The sequence below is a fragment of the Dromiciops gliroides genome, chromosome 4 (genome assembly GCF_019393635.1).
Source record: "Dromiciops gliroides isolate mDroGli1 chromosome 4, mDroGli1.pri, whole genome shotgun sequence".
Classification (NCBI taxonomy): Eukaryota; Metazoa; Chordata; class Mammalia; order Microbiotheria; family Microbiotheriidae; genus Dromiciops; species Dromiciops gliroides.
The window spans coordinates 262,349,862-262,369,586 of NC_057864.1; the positions used below are offsets into that span (position 1 = coordinate 262,349,862).

Genomic DNA, 19,725 nt, shown 5'->3' on the forward strand with positions numbered 1-19,725 from the left:
AGCCCAGGGTTTGGGGAGGCCTATGAATTATATTAATAATAACAAGGGACATTTCTATAGCACTTTTAGGTTTACTTGCCTTCCTCTTAAATTTACTATGCCTTCTACAAATGGTCTTTGTTCCACTCTTGTCCCTGTTTCCCTAGCACCTAGCACAATACCAGGCACAATAGCAAGCTCTTAATAAATGCTCTTTGAATTGTACTGAATCTTTTTTGATCCCTTGAGGCAGGCACTACAGGTGGTATCATCCCAACTTTATAAATTAGAAATAGAGACTTTAAGTGCCTTGTCTTAAAATAATGTCATTTTAATAGTCTCATAATCATATTATGTAATATAATTTATTAGCATATTATATAATATTATCTATCTCTATGACAGCTGATAAGAGTGGTTTTAGCACTACCCATTAGAGCTTTCTTTCTCCCCTTCCTAAGACATTGCCTCAGCACCACCAGTTAAGCCACCCAAAGTAAAGCCTGGCAGGGAGAGGGACCCAGTTTCCTGGGGACAGTGCTACATCGGGTTTCTTTCTTGCTACATTAGCCCAGCTTTCCAGTTCACACTATTCCAGATCAGATAAGAACAGATTCTGTTTTTTAAACTCCACCAAAGACATATTGCACAACTTTTTGAAACATTCAGTTCTAGCATGCCTTTACATGGGAGGAACACCTGGGTTCAAGTCCCTGTCCTTTGTCATGTGATGTCTGTGTGACAGTGGGTAAATCACAACTTCTCAGTGCCCCAGCCAACTTTTTAAGACTATACATTTTGGAGGTTATGGAAGAACAGAACTGGTAGAGCAAGGTTCTCCCTGGGAACTTATATACTTGTGAAACCACAAGTATGGTCCAAGGTCAAAATTCTAAAGCTATAGTGAGGTCAGAGGAGAATTGCCAACTGCTGAGATAAAATCTGGATCTGTATATTTGTAGACATAAGCTTCTCACCCCCCCCCCCAGCTTTCTTTTCTATGTAATAAATCTCTTCCCTCTTTTCTTCCCTCTTAGTTACTTCAAGGCAGAATCTAGTAGGTGCTTAATAAATGTTAACTTTAGAGGACACATTGTCCAACCCCCACCCCTTCACCTAGGTTGTGTCATGGATAGAGTATGGTTCTAGTTACTACTACTACTGCTACTACTACTACTACTACTACTACTACTACTACTACTACTACCACCACCACCATTACCACCACTGCTACTATACAGATGAAGAAACTGTGCCTGAGAGATGTTAAATGACCTACCTAGGATCATAGAAATATTAAGTATCAGAGCTGGATCAAACCCCAATCTGGGAGGTAGGTGCTATTATTATCATCCCTGTTTTACAGACCGAGGGAACTGAGGCTGTTAAGAGGAGGTAAGTGACTTAGCCATGATCACAACTCATAAGTGCCTCCTGAGGATGGTTTTGAACTCAGGTCCTCCTGACTTGAGGGCTAGCTCTTTTTACACTGTGCCACTTAGCTACCTAATTAAATATGGAAAGAGCCAATGCCTCTTCTCAATAGAAAGTCAGGTATATATGAATGAGATAGACAAGCCCTGAAATTAGAAAGATTTGTGTTCAAAATCTGCCTATGATATCTTCTGACTGTGTGACCCTGGGCAAGTCCTTAAAGTCTCAGTATTCCAGGATATTCTCTGATTATGTTGCTGATCTCCCGTTTTCTTTTCTTTTCTTTTTGCAGGGCAATGAGGGTTAAGTGACTTGCTCAAGGTCACACAGCTAGTAAGTGTCAAGTGTCTGAGGCCAGATTTGAACTCAGGTCCTCCTGAATCCAGGACCAGTGCTTTTATCCACTGTGCCACCTGGCTGTCCCCTATTTTTATTTTTATTTTTAAGTTTTTTTCTAAATTTATTTTTTCTTCTAGTTTTCTTACTAGAGAGTTCTCTGTACTAAGAAATCTGCAGTCCAGACCAAAGAAACCCCAGAGTAAGTACTTGTGCTATACACATACACACTGTAAATTGTATCCATGTGGACCTGGCTCCACTTACATTTTAACAGTCTAAAACTTAGTAAATAATACGTTTTGGAGGATTGCCTAAGGTTTTGAAAAGTGACTTACCCAGGGTCATAAAAGTAGTGTCAGAAAGGGATTTGAACCCCAAGTCTATCCAACTCCAAGTAAACGCTCTAGTCTCCTTGTGCAGACTGACCCACCCACTGTAAATAACTGAGGTAAAAGGGTTACTTCACATTGTGCTTGGTAGAACCTTAAAATAGAATGATTTCTTGCCCGATAGAAGAGTCTCACTTACCAACAAATGATCTGTTGCTGCCCTCCTCAAATTTGTTTTGAAAAAGAATCTCTTTCCCCGGGCCATTATTTCTCCAGCCATCAGGAGGGACTGAATAAATTCTCTTCTGATCTGTACATCCTGCAGTTCAAAGGTGTCATTCATAAAGGGAGGGAAAGAAGGAGAAAGAATCCTGAAGAAAGCAGCATGACCCAGTTTAAGGTCAGCCTGTTAGTATACAAGCATTTATTAAGTCGCATCCTGTGCTAAGCAGTGGGGATAAAGGTAAAAACATGATCCTGCTCTCAGGGAGCTTATGTTCTAATATACTTATGTACATATTTAGGTATATATGTATGTATGTTTTGTGTTTAATTGTTTTAATCATGTATGACTCTTCATGACCATTTTGGATTTTTGTGGGGAGGGCAAAGATACTGAAGTGGTTTGTCAATTCCTTCTCTGGTTCATTTTACAGATGAGGAAACTGAGGCAAATAGGATTAAATTGCGTACCAAGAGTCACACAGCTAGTACATGACTGAGGCCAGATTTGAACTCAGGTCTTTCCAACTCCAGGCAAGGTGCTGTAGCCACTGTACCACCTAGCTGCTGCACTCCCTTCCCCACCCCTTCTCTTGCTCTCACTCTCTCTCTCTCTCTCTTTTTTTTAAGTGAGGCAATTGGGGTTAAGTGACTTGCCCAAGGTCACACAGCTAGTAAGTGTTAAGTGTCTGAGGCCGGATTTGAACTCAGGTACTCCTGACTCCAGGGCCGGTGCTCTATCCACTGTGCCATCTAGCTGCCCCTCTCCGTCTCTCTTGCTTTTGTTCTTGCTCTCCCTTTCTCCTCTTTTTCTCCTCCCCCTCTCTCTTGCTCTCTATAGATAGATATCTATATATGGAAGTGTATGTGCATACACACACATATATATATAGACACACAGATTTACACACATATTTATATATACGTATATCCATCCATTCATCCATCCATCCATCCATCAAGAGACTAAATGTAAGGTAATTCAGAGACAAAGGAACTAGAAGCTTGGAGAACCAGGAAAGACTTCCTAAAGGAGATGGGCTTTGAGCTGAGTCTTGAAGTAAAATAGGAATATTATGAGGCAGAGGTGAGGAGAGAAAGATTTCCAGGTCTGGGGACACTTGGTGCAAAAACACAGAGATGGAAAATGGGGGTCATGAACAAGGAATAATAAGTAGACTGATGTAACCAGACTATAGAGTGAATTCAGAAGAATAATACATAAAACAGGACAAACTGAGAGTAATTTCAGAGGAAAGAAACTACTAGCATTCAGGTTACCAGGAAAGGCTTCTTGCAGGGCTGGGATTTTAGATGAGACCTGAAGGTAGCCAGGAGGTGAGTGATGAGAAGGAAGAGAATTCCAGGCATAGGAGACAAGAGATGATCAGTGAAAATGCATGGAATCAGGAGACAGAGTGTCTTATTTGAGGAACACCGCCCCCGCCCCCGTAGGTATCAGTCCCCTATACATGTTGTTTTCCCTTCAGAATGTAAGCTTCTAGAGGGCAGGGGCTATCTTTATTTTTTAATATTTGTATCTCCAGCACTTAACACAGTGTCTGAAACACCATAAGCACTTACTAAGTGTTTTTTCACTCATTCCTTCAATCATCTCCTGAAACCACACAATGTCTCTGACCATCAGTTTCTTTATCTGGAAAATGGGGATAACAATAATTGCCCTCCCTGCCTCATAGGGTAGTCGTGAGAATTAAATGAAACACTGGAGGTTAAAGTGATTGGTAATAGTACAGAGTCTGTTTATTGTTGTTGTTGGTGGTTGTTGAGTTTTCAGTCATGTTTCCACTTCATGACCCCATTTGGGGTTTTCTTGGCAAAGATGCTGGAGTGGGTCACCATTTCCTACTCCAGTTCATTTTGTTGAAACTGAAGCTAACAGGGTGAAGTGACTTGCCCAGGATCACCCAGTTAGTAAATGTTTGAGGCTAGTTTTGAACTCAGGAAGATGAATCTTCCTGACTGGCACTCTAGCCACTGTGCCACCTAGCAGCCCTCGTTACACTTAAAGTTTGATACAGAAGAGGATACCAGTCCAGAGAAAATAAGTGACTTACAGGTAGTAAATGTCAGAACTAGGCTTCAAATCAAATCTTTCATTCTTTCCCTTTTACTACCCATGAATGATCAAAAACATCCTTTAGAATCTTTAACTTTCCCTATCCCTTCCATAAGCCAATCTGGTGATGTTTGATTCATAGAAAGGCATCTAATACTGTTAAGACTATTTCTGACAGTTTAGACTTCCTTAGAGCAAACCACAGCTAATGGTTCGTTAACAATAATAATGAATAATAAGAGCTAGTACTTATATAGTGCTTTAAGATTTATATGATACTTTACAAATATTATCTCATTTTTATCTTTGCAACAAACCTGGGAGGTAGGAACTAATATTATCCCCATTTTATCAATAATGAAACAGAGAGAGAGAAAAGGTAAGTGACTTGCCCAGGGTCACAGAGCTGAGGCCAGATTTGAACCTTGGTTTTCCTGACTCCAGCCTCAATGCTGCCTTGGTTTCTTCATTTGATATAATTTGTAAAGCACTTGGTTGTAGTAGTTGACTTACTGGGCAGCTGGTGTCAAAGCATTTGACTATCTTTTCGATGATTTCGGTCTCCACAATTGGAAGTAGCCTCTCTTTGGGGACTAGGAGAAGCACCTTCTGATAACTGTGAAGTAGGAGCCAAGTCATTTCCTTGCAAGTAGGCACCTGGAATTTCCAGAGGAAAGCATAAGGATAAGAGATCAGATGTCTGCGAAATGAATTGTCTTTTCATTCCTAAAGGAAAACGCTTCAGTGTTCTGCAATTTGGACAACACTACCACCATTATCACAACCTGTCCCCTGTGATGATTACAAGCACCCTATACCCATTCTATGTTCTTCCACACTCTGTGATTATATCCAATTTATCCAGTGTATTTCTTATTTGTACATAGTTTAAATAAATAAATAAAAATATAATATATATCTATTAAATAATAATTTAATTTAAATAATGTACATATATATGTATATATACACACATATATACACATGCATGTATACATACATATATACACACACACATACACCCTTTATATTGAGAGTCCTTTGAGAGAATGAACAATTTTTGCCATTGTTGTATCCCAAGCATGTAGCACAAAGCCCAGAACATACCAGGCACTTCATAAATGCTTCTTGACTTAGTAGCTTCCATGTTAAAGGAATGGAGGACTTAGAATATGATATCCCAGAAGGCAGAGGAGCTAGGAATACAACCTAGAATGATTTACCCAGCAAAACTGAATGTGATCCTTCAAGGGAAAATGGATACTTAATGAAATAGAGAACTTTTAAGCATTCCTGATGAAAAGACCAGAGTTGAAAAGAAGATTTGACACTCAAACTCAGGAGATGTATAAAAAGGTATACATGAAAGACAAATCATAAGAGACTCGGTAAAGTTAAACTTTTTACAATCCTATATGGGAAGATAAAATGTGATTCCTAAGAAAGTTATCATTATTAGGGCCATTAGAAGTAAGATATAAAAAAGGAAGGGTAGCAATCATGATCTCAGACAAAGAAAATACAAAAATATACTAAATAAAAGAGATAATCAAGGAAAGTACCATAGACAATGAAGTAATATAAAAAAAATTGTTGCAAGTTTTTCTAAGAAGGGCCTCTTTTCTCAAATATACAGGGAAGAGAGTCAAATTTATAAAAAATAAGAGCCATTCCCCCTTTGACAAATTGTCAAGGGACATGAACAGACAGTTTTCAGAGGAAGACATCCATGCTATCAATATTCACATGAAAAATGCTCTAAATAACTATTAAGTGGAGAAATGCAAATTGAAACAACTCTGAAGTATCACCTAACAGAAATGACAAATGCTGGAAGGAATGGGGGCAAATAGGTACTTTAGTGAATTTGTTGATGGAGTTATGAACTGGTTCAACCATTATAGAACTTGGAACTCTGCCTAAAGGGCTATAAAACTGATCTGACAATATCACTAATAGATCTGTACCTCAAAAGGTCAAAGAAAAAGGGGAAAAATCTATGTACAAATATATTTTTATCAATTCTTTTTGTGGTGTCAAAGAATTAGAAATAGAAGGGATGCCCACCAACTGGGGAATGGCTGAACAAGTTGTGGCATGTGATTATGATGGAATACTATTGTGCTATAAGAAATGATGAAGGGAATGGTTTCAGGAAAAAATGGGAAAACATATGAATTGATACAAAGTGAAGTGAGCAGAATCAAGAGATCATTGTACACAGTAAGAGCAAAATTGTAATCATGATAAACTATGAAAGAATTAGCTGCTTTGGTCAATACAAAAATCCAAGAAAATTCCAAAGGCCTCACAATAAAAAATGCTATCTACCTCCAGAGAAGGAACTCTGAATGCAAACGAAAGTACAGTTTTCTCATTTTTTAAAATTTTTCTTGCTTTTGGGGGGCAATGTGGCTGACATGGAAATATGTTTTAAATGATTTCACGTGTATAATTCACATCATATTGCTTGCCTTCTCAGTAAGTAGGAAAGGAGTTGGGAGGGAGAGAATCTGGGAGGCAAAATTAAGAAAAAAGAATGTTAAAAAGAATTTTTTTTTGTTTGTGAGGCAATTGGGGTTAAGTGACTTGCCCAGAGTCACACAGCTAGTAAGTGTCAAGTGTCTGAGGCTGTATTTAAACTCAGGTCTTCCCGAATCCAGGGCTGGTGCTCTATTCACTGCACCACCTAGCTGTCCCTGCTTAACTTATCGAAAGCTTCACCTTAGAAGCTTACTCCATCCCTACATATTGGAAGTGTTTGCAGCCCTTAATTGCTCACCTTCTGATTAGATAAATCCTCCTAAAATTTCAGGCCCAGGCAGAAGATATCTTCATTACTCTCTGGGCTGTACTGCTGTCTCTTCTTCCTAGGACTTTCTCTACCATACTTCCATACCAGACTCATTCATTCTCTCTCTCTCTGTCTTTCTCTCTGATTCTCTCTGACTCTCTCTGTCTCTGTCTCTCTGTCTTTGTCTCTCTCTGTCTCTGTCTTGGTCTCTCTCTATCTCTCTCTGTCTCTCTTGGTCTCTCTTTGTTTCCTTCTGTCTCTGCCTCACCTTTGCAGCTCCCCTTTCTGCGTGTGTTTTTCTTCCCATTAGAATGTAAGCACTTTCATTGTCTTTCTGCTGCTGTGTGTATTCCCAGTAGCTGGCATATAGTGAAGTGCTTAATAAATGCCTGTTCATGACTAATATGGAAATAACATGATTGTATTGTTATAACTTATATCAGAAAGCTTGCTGTCTTGGGGAGTGAGAAAAATATGGAACTCAAAATCTTACAAAAATGAATGTTGAAAACTATCTTTTCATGTAATTGGAAAAAATGAAATACTATTAAAAAAAACCCCAAATCAATAAATACTTGTTGACTGACTCAGTGTTTTAGACAGTTCTCTAAGATTATAAGTTGCAGAGAAGGTACTGACCTGAATTTGTAGAGGGAGTTAACTCCTCTGTGAGTTCTCTACCACAATGAGATGGCAGTTTCAATTACTATACTTAATATAATGGAATTCTTAGAGACCACACTTTGAGAGAGGGTATCCAAGTAGATGAGATCATCTGAAGAACTGGACAGAATGGGTAACCTGGGCTGGGCAAAGGTATAAGTCGTTATTAGGCTTAGTGGATACTGATCACTTCTGCTCTTTAAATGAACTGAAAATGAATTATATGCCTTGGGTCAGAAACAGGAACTTGATGGGAGCGCCAACAAGGGGTTTGGGCTTTGAAACCAGCAGCAGACTCAATCTGTTCATGGTCCTTGGAGGGAATGGTCATGACAGAGAAGGCTCCCAAGGAATGGTGGCAGTGGCCATCAAGGAACACAAGACCACCTGATAGTGGATATGTTACAGACAAGCAAATAGTGAAAGGAAAACAGATCAAGTAGGAGATAGAACTTTCAGTAGTCCAGAGCCCTAGTAACCTCCAAGAGAAGAGTGATGCAAATGATGGCAAGTCACTATATAACAACAACAACAACAACAACAACAACAACAATAACAACAACACATTTAGAAAATATAAGGAAAAGACAAGTTGCATGTTTATCTCATAGACAGCAGGGCAGTAGCTGAAAATCAACACCATCTTCTGCAGACTCTTTGGGGGTAGGGAGACCTTAGGAGAGAAGAAGGAGGAGGAGTGGTGACAGTAAACATGAGGGAGCAAGCCAACCTCATTTTGGAGGTCAGAAAAAAGAGGGCATAGAGAACTGGCTTGGGACTGAGAAATATCTCATAAGCAATGGTGGGAGGATACTGGTGGATTAACATAGGCAAGACCTGCTGCAGCTGACCATCCCACCTCTCACCCTCCATCAGTATATAAAAAACACAAGAACATAGGATGTTCCCATAGCTTTGAATAGCTTCCATCCCTCTGCCCTTACAAGAGTAATTTAAATTGTATCCATTTTTCAAGGACCAGTTCAGTTCTTTCCTCTTTTGTAAAACATTCATTTGACCCAGTTCATAATGTTCTTTCCTGCCTCTGGATTCCTGTAGTACTTATGGTCTGTTGTATTTTTTAAAAAAAACTTGATATTATTCAAATACATTACATATGCTACTTCATCTGAGTCTTGCAGCAACCTTTTGAGCTAGGTATTATAAATATTATCCCATCATATAGCCAAGAAAATTAAGGTCCAGAGAGGATCAAAGATTTAGCCATGGTCACATCTGGACTCTCTTCTGATTCCAATGCTAATTTTTTCATATCCTATGATACTACCTCTCTATAAGTTGTGGTAAAAAGTTTTAACAGTCAGTTAGATAATGGAGAGACGCCAGTTTTTTTTTTTTTTAGGACCACCCTTTTGGGGAGGAGACCAACAGCATGAGCTACGCACACCAGTCCGCCTGCGAGGATTGCCTGCTGAGCACTCGATTTCCGGGGTGTGAGCTTAAAAGGCAAGGAGAGAACGGAATTGGGGCTTTTTCTTGCTCCGCTGGTCTCCTGGCTGCGCTGCACAGACAGACGCAGACTGGAGTTTGACTCGGCCCGGTTCTCGGTTAACAGCACGCGCTTGACTCAGTCTCTCTCCCCAAAGGTGACCTTCGGTTTTTGGTGAGTTTTATACAGAATATAGACTAAGCCTAGACTTAAGACGATTTGTATTGTATTTATACTTTCCTATCCTTCTAATCAACATCACCTTGTGACTACCATACAATAAAAGCTCTATCTAGAAACCAGAAGCTTCTTCCATTTACTAGTCTGGGAGATAAATTAAGGGAAAGGTTAAGTAGGGTAGATTTATGATCTAATATCCAATTTTGATCTCACAAAGTCTTTTAATTTACATTCCAACATGTAATACCTTGTATTATTAATTATCTTTTTATATGTATAATTCTTATTGCCCCTAAAGAGAGATTAATCTCAAGGAAATTGCAATTTCCCTGAGGCCAAAGTTCATGTCTTCTTTCATGTAATTACAGAATTTCAGAGTTGGAAGGGACTCATTAGTTAATTCACCCAATGGGAAGTTATTGAACATGTAGTAGAATATGATTATAATGGAATGCTATTGAGCTGTAAGAAAGGATGAAGAGAATGGTTTCAGAAAAACCTGGGAAGACTAATATGAATTGATGCAATGTGAAGTAAGCATAACCAGGAAAACAGTGTACAATGTGTACAGTATTGTTTCAATGATTATCAACTGAGTTAGCTACTCTGGATCCACAATAATTCCAAAGGATACATCATAAAAAATGCTATACACTTCCAGAGAGAGAAATGATGAATTCTGAGTTCAAATAGAAGCAGTTTTAGAAACTTTCTTTTCTTGCTTTTTTGTTGTTGTTGTTGTTGCAACATGGCTAATGTGGAAACATGTTTTTCATGACTTCACATAGATAATAGGTATTGTATTTGGTTGTCTTCTCAGTGCATAATGGGGAGAAATAACTTGGAACTCAAAATTTAAAAAAAATGTTTAAAAATAAATAAATAAGCATCTAAAAAGGGAATATCCACTATAAAAGACATAATCAGTTATCACTTAATCTCTGCCTGAAGACCTCACAAGACAGCCTATTATACTTTATTTAATTTATAAAAGTATTTTATTATTTTCCAGTTATATGTAGAGATAGTTTTCAATATTTGTTTTTGCAAGATTTCTAATTTCAAATTTTTCTCCCTCCCTCCACCCTCCCCAAGACAGCAAGTAATCTGATATAGGTTATATATGTACAATCACATTAAACAAATTTCTGCATTGGTCTTGCTGTGAAAGAAGAATCAGAGCAAAAAAGAGAAAACTTCAAAAAAGAAAAACAACAGCACTGAAACAAAAAAAATGGTATGTTTCAATGTGCATCCATATTCCACAGTTCTTTTTTTCTGAATTTGGACAGTATTTTCCATGATGAGTCCTTTGGAACTATCTTATACTGTTGTATTGCTGAGAAGAATCAAGTCTATCACAATTGATCAATATATAATGTTGTGATGCTGTGTACAGTGTTCTCTTGGTTCTGCTCATCTCACTCATCATCAGTTCATGCAGGTTCTTCTAGGTTTCTCTGAAATCTGCCTGCTCATCATTTCTAACAGCACAATAGTATTCCATTATATTCATATACCACAACTTGTTCAGCCATTCCCCAATTGATGGGCAACCCCTAAATTTCCAGCTCATTACATTTTATAGATAAGTCTAAGACTTCCTGACACAATTACTCCCAAAAAAACTCCAACCACATCCAGAAAACAACTCCTGGAGCAGCAGAACCCACAAAAGGATGGCTGAGATTATTTTCCAGCCAAAGACAGCTTGGAAGTTCAGCATAAGGGGGAGTTGGACTGGGAGTGGAATCCAGTCCCGTGATCATGCCAATACAGATCCAGCCCCAGGCAGGCTGCACTGGAGAAACTTACCCCCAAGCCTCCAAATCAGCTGCAGTGCCAGCGTCTTCTGGAACTAAGCTCATGATCTGGTGAGTGGGCTGAACAGCTGGCTGGAGGGGGTGGGGGAGGAGTCTATTGGGGTATATACAAGAGTTAAGGGGGGATTTGGATGTCCTACCCCAGCAGGGAACCAGGAAAAAACCTTGAGCTGTGGTGGTCCAGGTCGGGGAGAGTTGCAGGTTCATCAGAGTTAACAACCAACAGCACACAGTTTCGCTGCCTGGTTAATTAGCAAGTTGGCCTGGGGTTATCTATGGACCAGAGAAAAGGCCAGGTGAGTGACGAAGCAGGACCCCCACAATAAGAAGGAGTTAAAAGTCAAGTAAAAGATGGGCAAGATGAGCAGGCAGAGAAAGTTGTGAACCATAGAGAGCTTCTTTAGTGACAAGGAAGATCGAGGGGTACACTTAGAAGAGGATTGCAATGTCAGGGCCCCTAAATCTAAAGCTTCCAAGAAAAATATGAATTGGTCTCAGACCATAGGGGCATTCAAAAAATACTTTGAAGATAAAGTTAGAGAGGTAGCGGAAAAAATGGAAAGAGAAATGAGGGTGATACAGGAAAGTCATGAGAAAAAAGTCAACAGTTTGAAAAGCCAAATGGAAAAGGAGATACATTTTCTCTGATGAAAATAATTGCCTAAGAATTAGGATTGAACAAATGGAAGCTAGTGACTTTATGAGAAACCAAGACATAATAAAACAAATCCAAATGAATAAAAAAATAAAGGGCAATATGAAGTATCTCCTTGGGAAAAACAGCTGACCTGGAAAATATATCCAGGAGAAATAATTTGACAATCATTGGTCTACCTGAAAACCATGAACAAAATAAGAGCTTAGACAACATCTCCCAAAAGATTGTCAGGGAAAATTGCCCTGATATTCTAGAAACGGAAGGTAAAATAGAAATTAAAAGAATCCACTAATCACTTCTTGAAAAAGACCCACAAAGGAAAACTTCCAGGAATATTATAGCCAAATTCCAGAGCTCCCAGGTCAAGGAGAAAATATTGCAAGCAGCCAGAAAGAAACATTTCAAATACTGTGGAGCAAAGGTAAGAATAGCACTGGTTCTAGAAGCTTCTACATTAAAGGATTGGAGGGCATGGAATATGATCTTCCAGAGGGCAAAGGAATTGGGTTTACAACCAAAAATCACCTACCCAGCAAAACTGAGTATAATATTTCGGGGGGGGGGAAAGGGACTTCAATGAAAAAGAAGACTGTCAGGTATTCATGATGAAAAGACCTGAACTGAATGGAAAATTTGACTTTCAAATGCAAGCTTCTAGAGAAGCATAAAAAAACAGGAAAAAGAAAACATGAGAGATGTTAAAAGGTTAAACTATTTACATTCTTACATGGGAAGATAGTATGCCTAAATCATAAGAGCCTTCTGAGTATTAGGGCAGATGATAGGAATAAATTTAGACAGAGGGCATATGTTGGAATTGATTATGAAGGGATGACACCTGTAAAGCATTTATTTTTTGTTTATCTCTTTTTTTTTTTTAGCGGGGGGGGGGGGTAGCATTTGGTGTTGATGAGTGTCTTGCATCTGATGCCAGATTTGGGCTTGGGTCCTCCTGGGTCCAGGGTGGATGTTTTGTCTATTGTGTCAGCTTGCTGCACCATGATGACATCTTTGGGATAAAATTGAAGTGGAAGAGGAATACATGGGGGGAAGAGATAGGGGAGTGGTAGAATGGGGTGAAGTCTTACATGAAAGAAGCAGGAAAGGGCATATGGAGTGGGGGAAGAGATGGGGGAGGAGTGGGGAAGTGAAGGAGCCTTACACACATCAGAATTAGCTCAAAGACCTTAATCTCATCAGAGTTGACTCAAGGAGAAAATAACATACACACCCAATTGAGTGGAGTAATCTATCTAACCCTGCCGGAAAGTAGGAGGGAAGGGGATAAGGAGGCAAGAGTGAAAGAAGGGAGGGCAGGTGGGGAGGGGGAAGTCAGAAGCAAAACACTTCTGAGGAGGAATAGGGTAAAAGACGATAGAAAACAGAGTAAATATCATGAGAACGGAATAGGATGGAGGGACACAGTTATGACGATTGATTAATGATCTATTGATGATAATGGCCAGATGTATGGTACTTACTTTGCTGGGTTATTGTGAAGAAAATTATTTGTCAAGTTTAAGGTACTATATAAAAGTCATTTATTACTGTTTTTGCAATAATCAACCTCATGAGTTTATTGTAAGGAAATCTCTCTTCAAAGTACTATATAATTGTAGCTTAGTATATAAAAAATGATGAGCAGGATACTATCAGAAAGATCTGGAGGGACCTGCATGAGCTGATGCAAAGTGAAATCTACTGTATACAAATGAACAGTATAATTGTGAGATGATCTGCTGTTAATGACTTGGTTATTTTCAGCAATGCAATGATCCAAGACAACTCCAAAGGTCTTATGAAAAATGCAATCTATCTATAGAGAACTGATGGTATTTGAATACAGATTGAAACAATTATTTTTTGTTAGTTATTTTATAGGAAACAAAAAAAATATGATGAACAGGATGCTATCAGAAAAACCTGAAAAGGCCGACATGAACTGAAGCAGAGTGAAATGTACTGTATACAAAATAACAGCAATGGTATAAGATGGTATGCTGTGAAGGACTTGGTTATTTTCAGAAATGCAATGATCCAGTATAACTCTGAAGGACTTATGAAAATTGTAATCCCTCTACAGAGGAAGAACTCATGGTACCTGAAAACAGACTGAAAAATATTTTTTATAGTTCCTTAATCTGAAGTTTTGTTTTTGTCTGTTTTCTTTCACAGCCTGGCTAATGTGGAAATGTTTTGCATGACTACTCATGTATAACTTATGTTGAATTGCTTGAGTTCTTGTGGGGGGGATGGGGGGAGGGAGGAAGAAAAGTTGGAACACAAAGTTTTAAAAAAATTGATGTCAAAATTTGTTTTTACATGTAATTTGGAAAATAAAATTCTAAACAAACAAAAAAAGTATAGATAGCTCCAATTATTATTAAGTTTTTTTCATGACCCCAAGTTCTCTTCCAAATTTCCTCTTTGCAATTTCTACCTATTAGAATCAACACTTCCCCTGACCAAGACCTCTTCTCTAGGCTAAAAGTCCCAGTTCCTCCCACTGATCCTTGTATGACATGCACTCCAGGCCTTCCACTATTCTAGCTGCCCTTCTCTCAATGTTCTCCAGTTTATCAATGCCCTTCCTAAACTGTGGTACCCAGATCTGAACATAATCTTCCATCTGTGGTCAGATCAAGGCAGAGTAAATACATCAAGGTTATTAGCCCCTTTTTGCCAGGAAATTATGCATCTCTTCCCCCGATACAGGACCTTGAATATATTAGGCATTCAATGAATGTTCATTGCTGCTGTAGATAATGATAATAAATAAGTCTAACATGAACCGATGCCAAATAAAGTGAGGAAAACCAGGAGAACATTGCACATGGTAACAGGAATATTATAGGATGAAGAACTTTGAATAATTTAGCCTCTCTCAGCAACACAATGATCCAAGATAATCCCAAAAGACTCATGACAAAGCATGCTATCTGTTTGCAGAGAAAGAACTGATAAAAACAAATAAACAAAAGAGAAAGAACTGATAGTCTGAATACAGACTGAAGCATATTATTTTTCTTTTTTCTTTTCTTTCTTTCTCATTCTGTCCCTTCATTTCTTCCTCCCTTCCTTCCCTCCTTCCCTTCCTTCCTTCCTTCCTCCCTTCCTTCCTTCCTTTCTTTCCCCCTAATTCCTTCCTCCCTTCCTTCCTTCCTTCCTCCTAATCTTCTTGTGCAAAATGACTAACATGATGTGTCAAGATAATGGAATGTGATAGATGAGATTTATCAGACACTCAGGGGCTCACCTGGAGATTGATCTAAACTGATTGAATTGGGGAAGAGTGACTGACTGCTTACTAGATTGTAAACACATCTGGCTGGTACTTAAGTATACTTAAGAAGATATTGTTCTCAGAAGCTAAAAACTTTGAACTTTACATTGAGACCACCTTCGGGTCCAGTGAACCAATGAATTTGAATGACACTAGCCAATCAGCTTGAAGAACCTCCTATTTCTGGGAGAGGAATATGAAGGAGGAAGCAGATGCTGGCAAGAGAGTTCTTGCTCTTTTGGTGCAAAAGATCAGCGTGGTGGCAGAGGACTTCAGAAGTGGGAGGTTTAGGAAGGTTAGGATTGCCAAGTTATAGGAAATCTGTTCTCAATCTTTGTCTTTCCTTTACTGTCTTTTAATAAACCCTTAAAAAACCTAAACTCATTTATCAGTGATTTTAGTCAGTTTCCCCCCCCCCCCAAACTGGGGGGACAGATTAGAACCCACATTTAGAATTTTAAATCATACAATGGAAATGTTTTATATGATTGCATATGTATAAACTACATCTTATTTTTTGCCATCTCGGGGAGGGAGAGGGGAGGAAGGTAGGGAGGGATAGTTTGGAACTAATTTTTTTTTAAAGTGTTAAAATTATTTTCACATGGAATTGCTGAAAATTTGTCTCTGTCTGCTTCATAAATTTTAACAGAACTCCCTAGTTTGGCTTTTTAAAATGACTTCATTTTTCATTTTTTAACCTTTTTTTGTATCCTCAGTGCTTAGCACAATGCCTGGTATATAGCAAGACTTAATTAATGTGGGGGGAGCTAGGTTATGCAGTGGATAAAGCACCAGCCTTGGATTCAGGAGGACCTGAGTTCAAATCTGGCCTCAGACACTTGACACTTACTTGCTGTGTGACCCTGGGCAAGTCACTTAACCCTCATTGCCCTGCAAAAAAAAAAAAGACTTAATAAATGCTTGTTGATGGATTGATTAATTGGTTCTGACTGTCACAGAACAAGGACCACATTTCTGTGATTCAGATTGAGGTTGAGAGTTGACAGCAGGATATTCCCATTTCACTCTTATTTGATTAGCTGTTAGAACTAGAGAAACATGAAGAGGAAAAATGAACTAATTACCTCCAGGTAGTACAGCAGCTTTCCATAATGCAACTTTTCAATAAGCTTTCCCATCCTTTCCAAGTTATCCAGTGCCTCCAGGAGGTGGCCAGAAGCCCATATCCCTACTCCAAGAGCAAATCCCTGAAAAATAAACTTGCAATATTATTGGGAAAAGACAACACAGAGATTTATATTTATATTCATTATGTATATATTATATTTATTTCTATTTATTTTCCACATTGTGGAATATAAAGATCCCTGGACTGAAAATTGGGCAATCTGATTCTCTTCCTGAATTCATCAGCAAACAGCTGTGTGACCTTAGGGAAATCATTTCATCTTTCTAAGGCTCAATTTTCATATCTATAAATGGAATCAATGAGCTCTAAGATAATTTTTAACTCTAACACTCCATGATCTTAAGAGGCTTCTTAAAACACTGCTGTGACTATATTATCCCCATGCTCAAAATCCTTCAGATGTCCTACTCACCACCCCCGCCCCCCCAAAAAAAGTCCTAGATTCTTTTTTTGGTACTCAAGACCCAATGGACTTTGTCAACTCATCTCCCACTACCATCATTTCAAACACTAGTTCTTTTTAGCCCAAATAGGTTGCCATGCCTGGGGATTCCTGATTTCTTTGTTCATGATGTTGCCAATACCTTTCCCTCTTAATCCCACATGTACAATTCCTACCAAATATTCAAGATTCAGATTAAATTCTATCTCTTAAATGAAATATTCCTTGATCTTCCACCTTTCTATCCCTCCCTCTGGAAGTGACCACCTCTTTCCTCTGAACTAACAGCACTTTCTACTTTTCTTTTTGGACCATCATTGCTGTTATTGTTCATCTTTCGTACTTGGAGAGAAGTGATGATATTATGATGTTGGGGTCAAGGTATAGCATGTTTAACTGTGGTTGATCAGTCTGATACAAGGTCAGAAAGATCTATCACAGTTTGGACACAAATAGTCCACTTAAACATTTGGGATAGAGATGCCTCTAGATTTGCACATCTCATGTTTCCTTTGGGCTATCACTTTCTAATTTGTATGATAGTTAATAATGTTTAATATTAATAATAATAGTGATAATAATAAGAATATATAGCATTTATAGAGTTCCTTAAGATTTGCAAAGCACTTTACAAATACTATTTCTGATTTCAAGAATTTGATTATAAGCATCATGAAGGCAGGTGACAAGTCTTATACTATGTGTTTTTCACATTGCTTTGTACATTGCAATATTAATAAAAAACTTACAGAATGCATTTTCCTCTATTCTTTGCAAAGTATGGGGACTATGGGAGTACAATATTGTACATACTGTTAGATATAGTTGATGGGTTGATTAGTTTATCTGAAACCTTTTTTTTCTCTTTATCTTTGTTATAAGTTATGGTTCATTAAGGGAGGAAATATGGTATCTACTTGGAAATGAAGGTGATTTAAAGTATAATAACACACAAGTACACATACATATGATGCTTTAAGGTTTACAAAGTGCCCTACTCAAAACAACCCTGTGAGGTAGGTGTGGTAAGCATCATTATTCCCATTCTACAGATCAGAAAAGACAGAGTAGGTTAAGTGAATCAAAGTCACACAGGTAGTGACTGCCAACACTGGGAATTGAAACCAGATCCTCTGACTTTTAAAGTCAATGTTCTTTTTTGCTACATCATCCTTCCACCTTGGTGTTCAATAAATATTCGCACACACAAATCAATGGATAGACTAATAAATGAAATAGATTTTAGGAAGAAACTTCTTGTTTTTACCTCACATTCTTCTTTTTCTTCACAGTTTATGGATTCAAGGCAAGTCCATAGATGATCCTCACTGCTTTTATGGTCTACTAACTTCTGAGCAATTCCCCAGGACTGGTAGAGAAAACTCTGTAAAGATACAGGACTATGTTTGCCATTCAAGTTGGATTTGAACCATGTGAAGAAACAATTAGGTCAGGCGAAAATAAAATAACAAAGCAGAAGTGAAAGTTAAAGAGGGGTAAAATAAACAGAAACAGGGGTGTTCCCTAGTCTCCATTTTCTATTCTCCATTCTGTTAATGATGTCTACTCTATAGAAATTATATTTTAAAATTATTTGTCTATTCTAAATTTATATCAAACCCTGGAATATCATAGCACCAACTAAACTTATATCAAGCCCTGGAACATCATAGCACCACCTGAATGGGAATCATAAGCACTCTATGGATTCTGACCTAACTATTAAAATAAAAAGACCAAGTGGATGAAAAATGCATTTCATGATATTTAATTAGATAAAAAAACTTAGGAATCTTCTTGTCCATTTGTATTTATATGTTGGAAAGAAGCCAAAAGTAGATAATGAATTCATCCCAGACCTGAATAGGAGAAAGTGGAATATATTTTAATGACACTAAACTTTTTGCCGAAACAAAAGTTATTCAATTTGAAATTCAAGAAATATTTTTCAAATGCACTGTTGGACATTGAAGATTATTGCCCTCAAGAAGCTTACATTTTTCCATAGTACTTTTCCATTATTGGACACATGAGTGGTTTCCTTTATCTATTTATTTTGGGGGCTATTATGAAAAAGTTGTTATAATTGTTTTTGGTACAGAGAAATCTTTCTTCCCCTCTCTTTCAATAACATTCTTTGGATGTGGTACTAGTAGAGGGATCACTAAGTTAAAAATTGTAAACAATGTTTTTGCTTTTTAATGTCATATTGATTCATGAAAAGGTTATATCACTTTATAGTTCTATTAGCAGTGAAATAGGTTTCCTGTTTCTTTATAACCTAGTAAGTGAAAAATAATGGTAAAATGGTATGCTTTCTCTAACAATGTAAAGGGAGTAAGGAAGAAGCTTAGACTTGTTTTAATTTGTATTTCTATGATTATTTGAGAGTTTTAAAATTTTTAGGTGTTTTTGGATAACCTTTGTTTTTTCAGGCTAAATTTATATTTTGCAAATTCTACCCATTGCTTTTAGTTTGCTCTCTGGTTCCAAGTGAACAAATCTATTCTCTCCTCCTTGTGAAAATCTTCCATTTACTTGAAGATCATTGTCATGTTTTCCATAATCTTCTTTCCCAGGCTAAAAATTCTTATTTATTCAGTAGATGATTATGTTGCATGATTTTCAGGATCCTTATTATACTGATTGCCCTCATTTGGATGGAGGTGGAGGTTAGAACCAATTAATATGGCACTCAAATTCCCCATAGCAATGAGCCCCTTGGTCTTAGCATATATTCCAGCCCTGTTCTGGAGCTAGTGAGCTCAGAGCTGAGTCCTAGGTAGGTGCTCTCACTTGACCATCTGCTTCTGGTATTTAGGTCAGATACCAAAGAAATATAAAACAAATGTCATTTTTTTTTGTGTGTGAGGCAATTGGGGTTAAGTGACTTGCC

The 19,725-nt window shown here is 37.9% G+C and overlaps 1 protein-coding gene across 1 annotated transcript in view; it reads right to left on the bottom strand.

Annotated features, from left to right (window-relative positions):
* Positions 1-19,725, bottom strand: part of LOC122753514 (maestro heat-like repeat-containing protein family member 1) — a 131,162-nt gene that overhangs the window by 57,110 nt on the left and 54,327 nt on the right. The window contains exons 12-15 of the mRNA XM_044000904.1: positions 18,097-18,213; positions 16,323-16,445; positions 4,897-5,040; positions 2,281-2,400 (exon numbers count right to left, since the gene is read on the bottom strand). Coding sequence (XP_043856839.1) covers positions 2,281-2,400; positions 4,897-5,040; positions 16,323-16,445; positions 18,097-18,213 — 504 coding nt within the window. The remainder of the gene's footprint in view (positions 1-2,280; positions 2,401-4,896; positions 5,041-16,322; positions 16,446-18,096; positions 18,214-19,725) is intronic.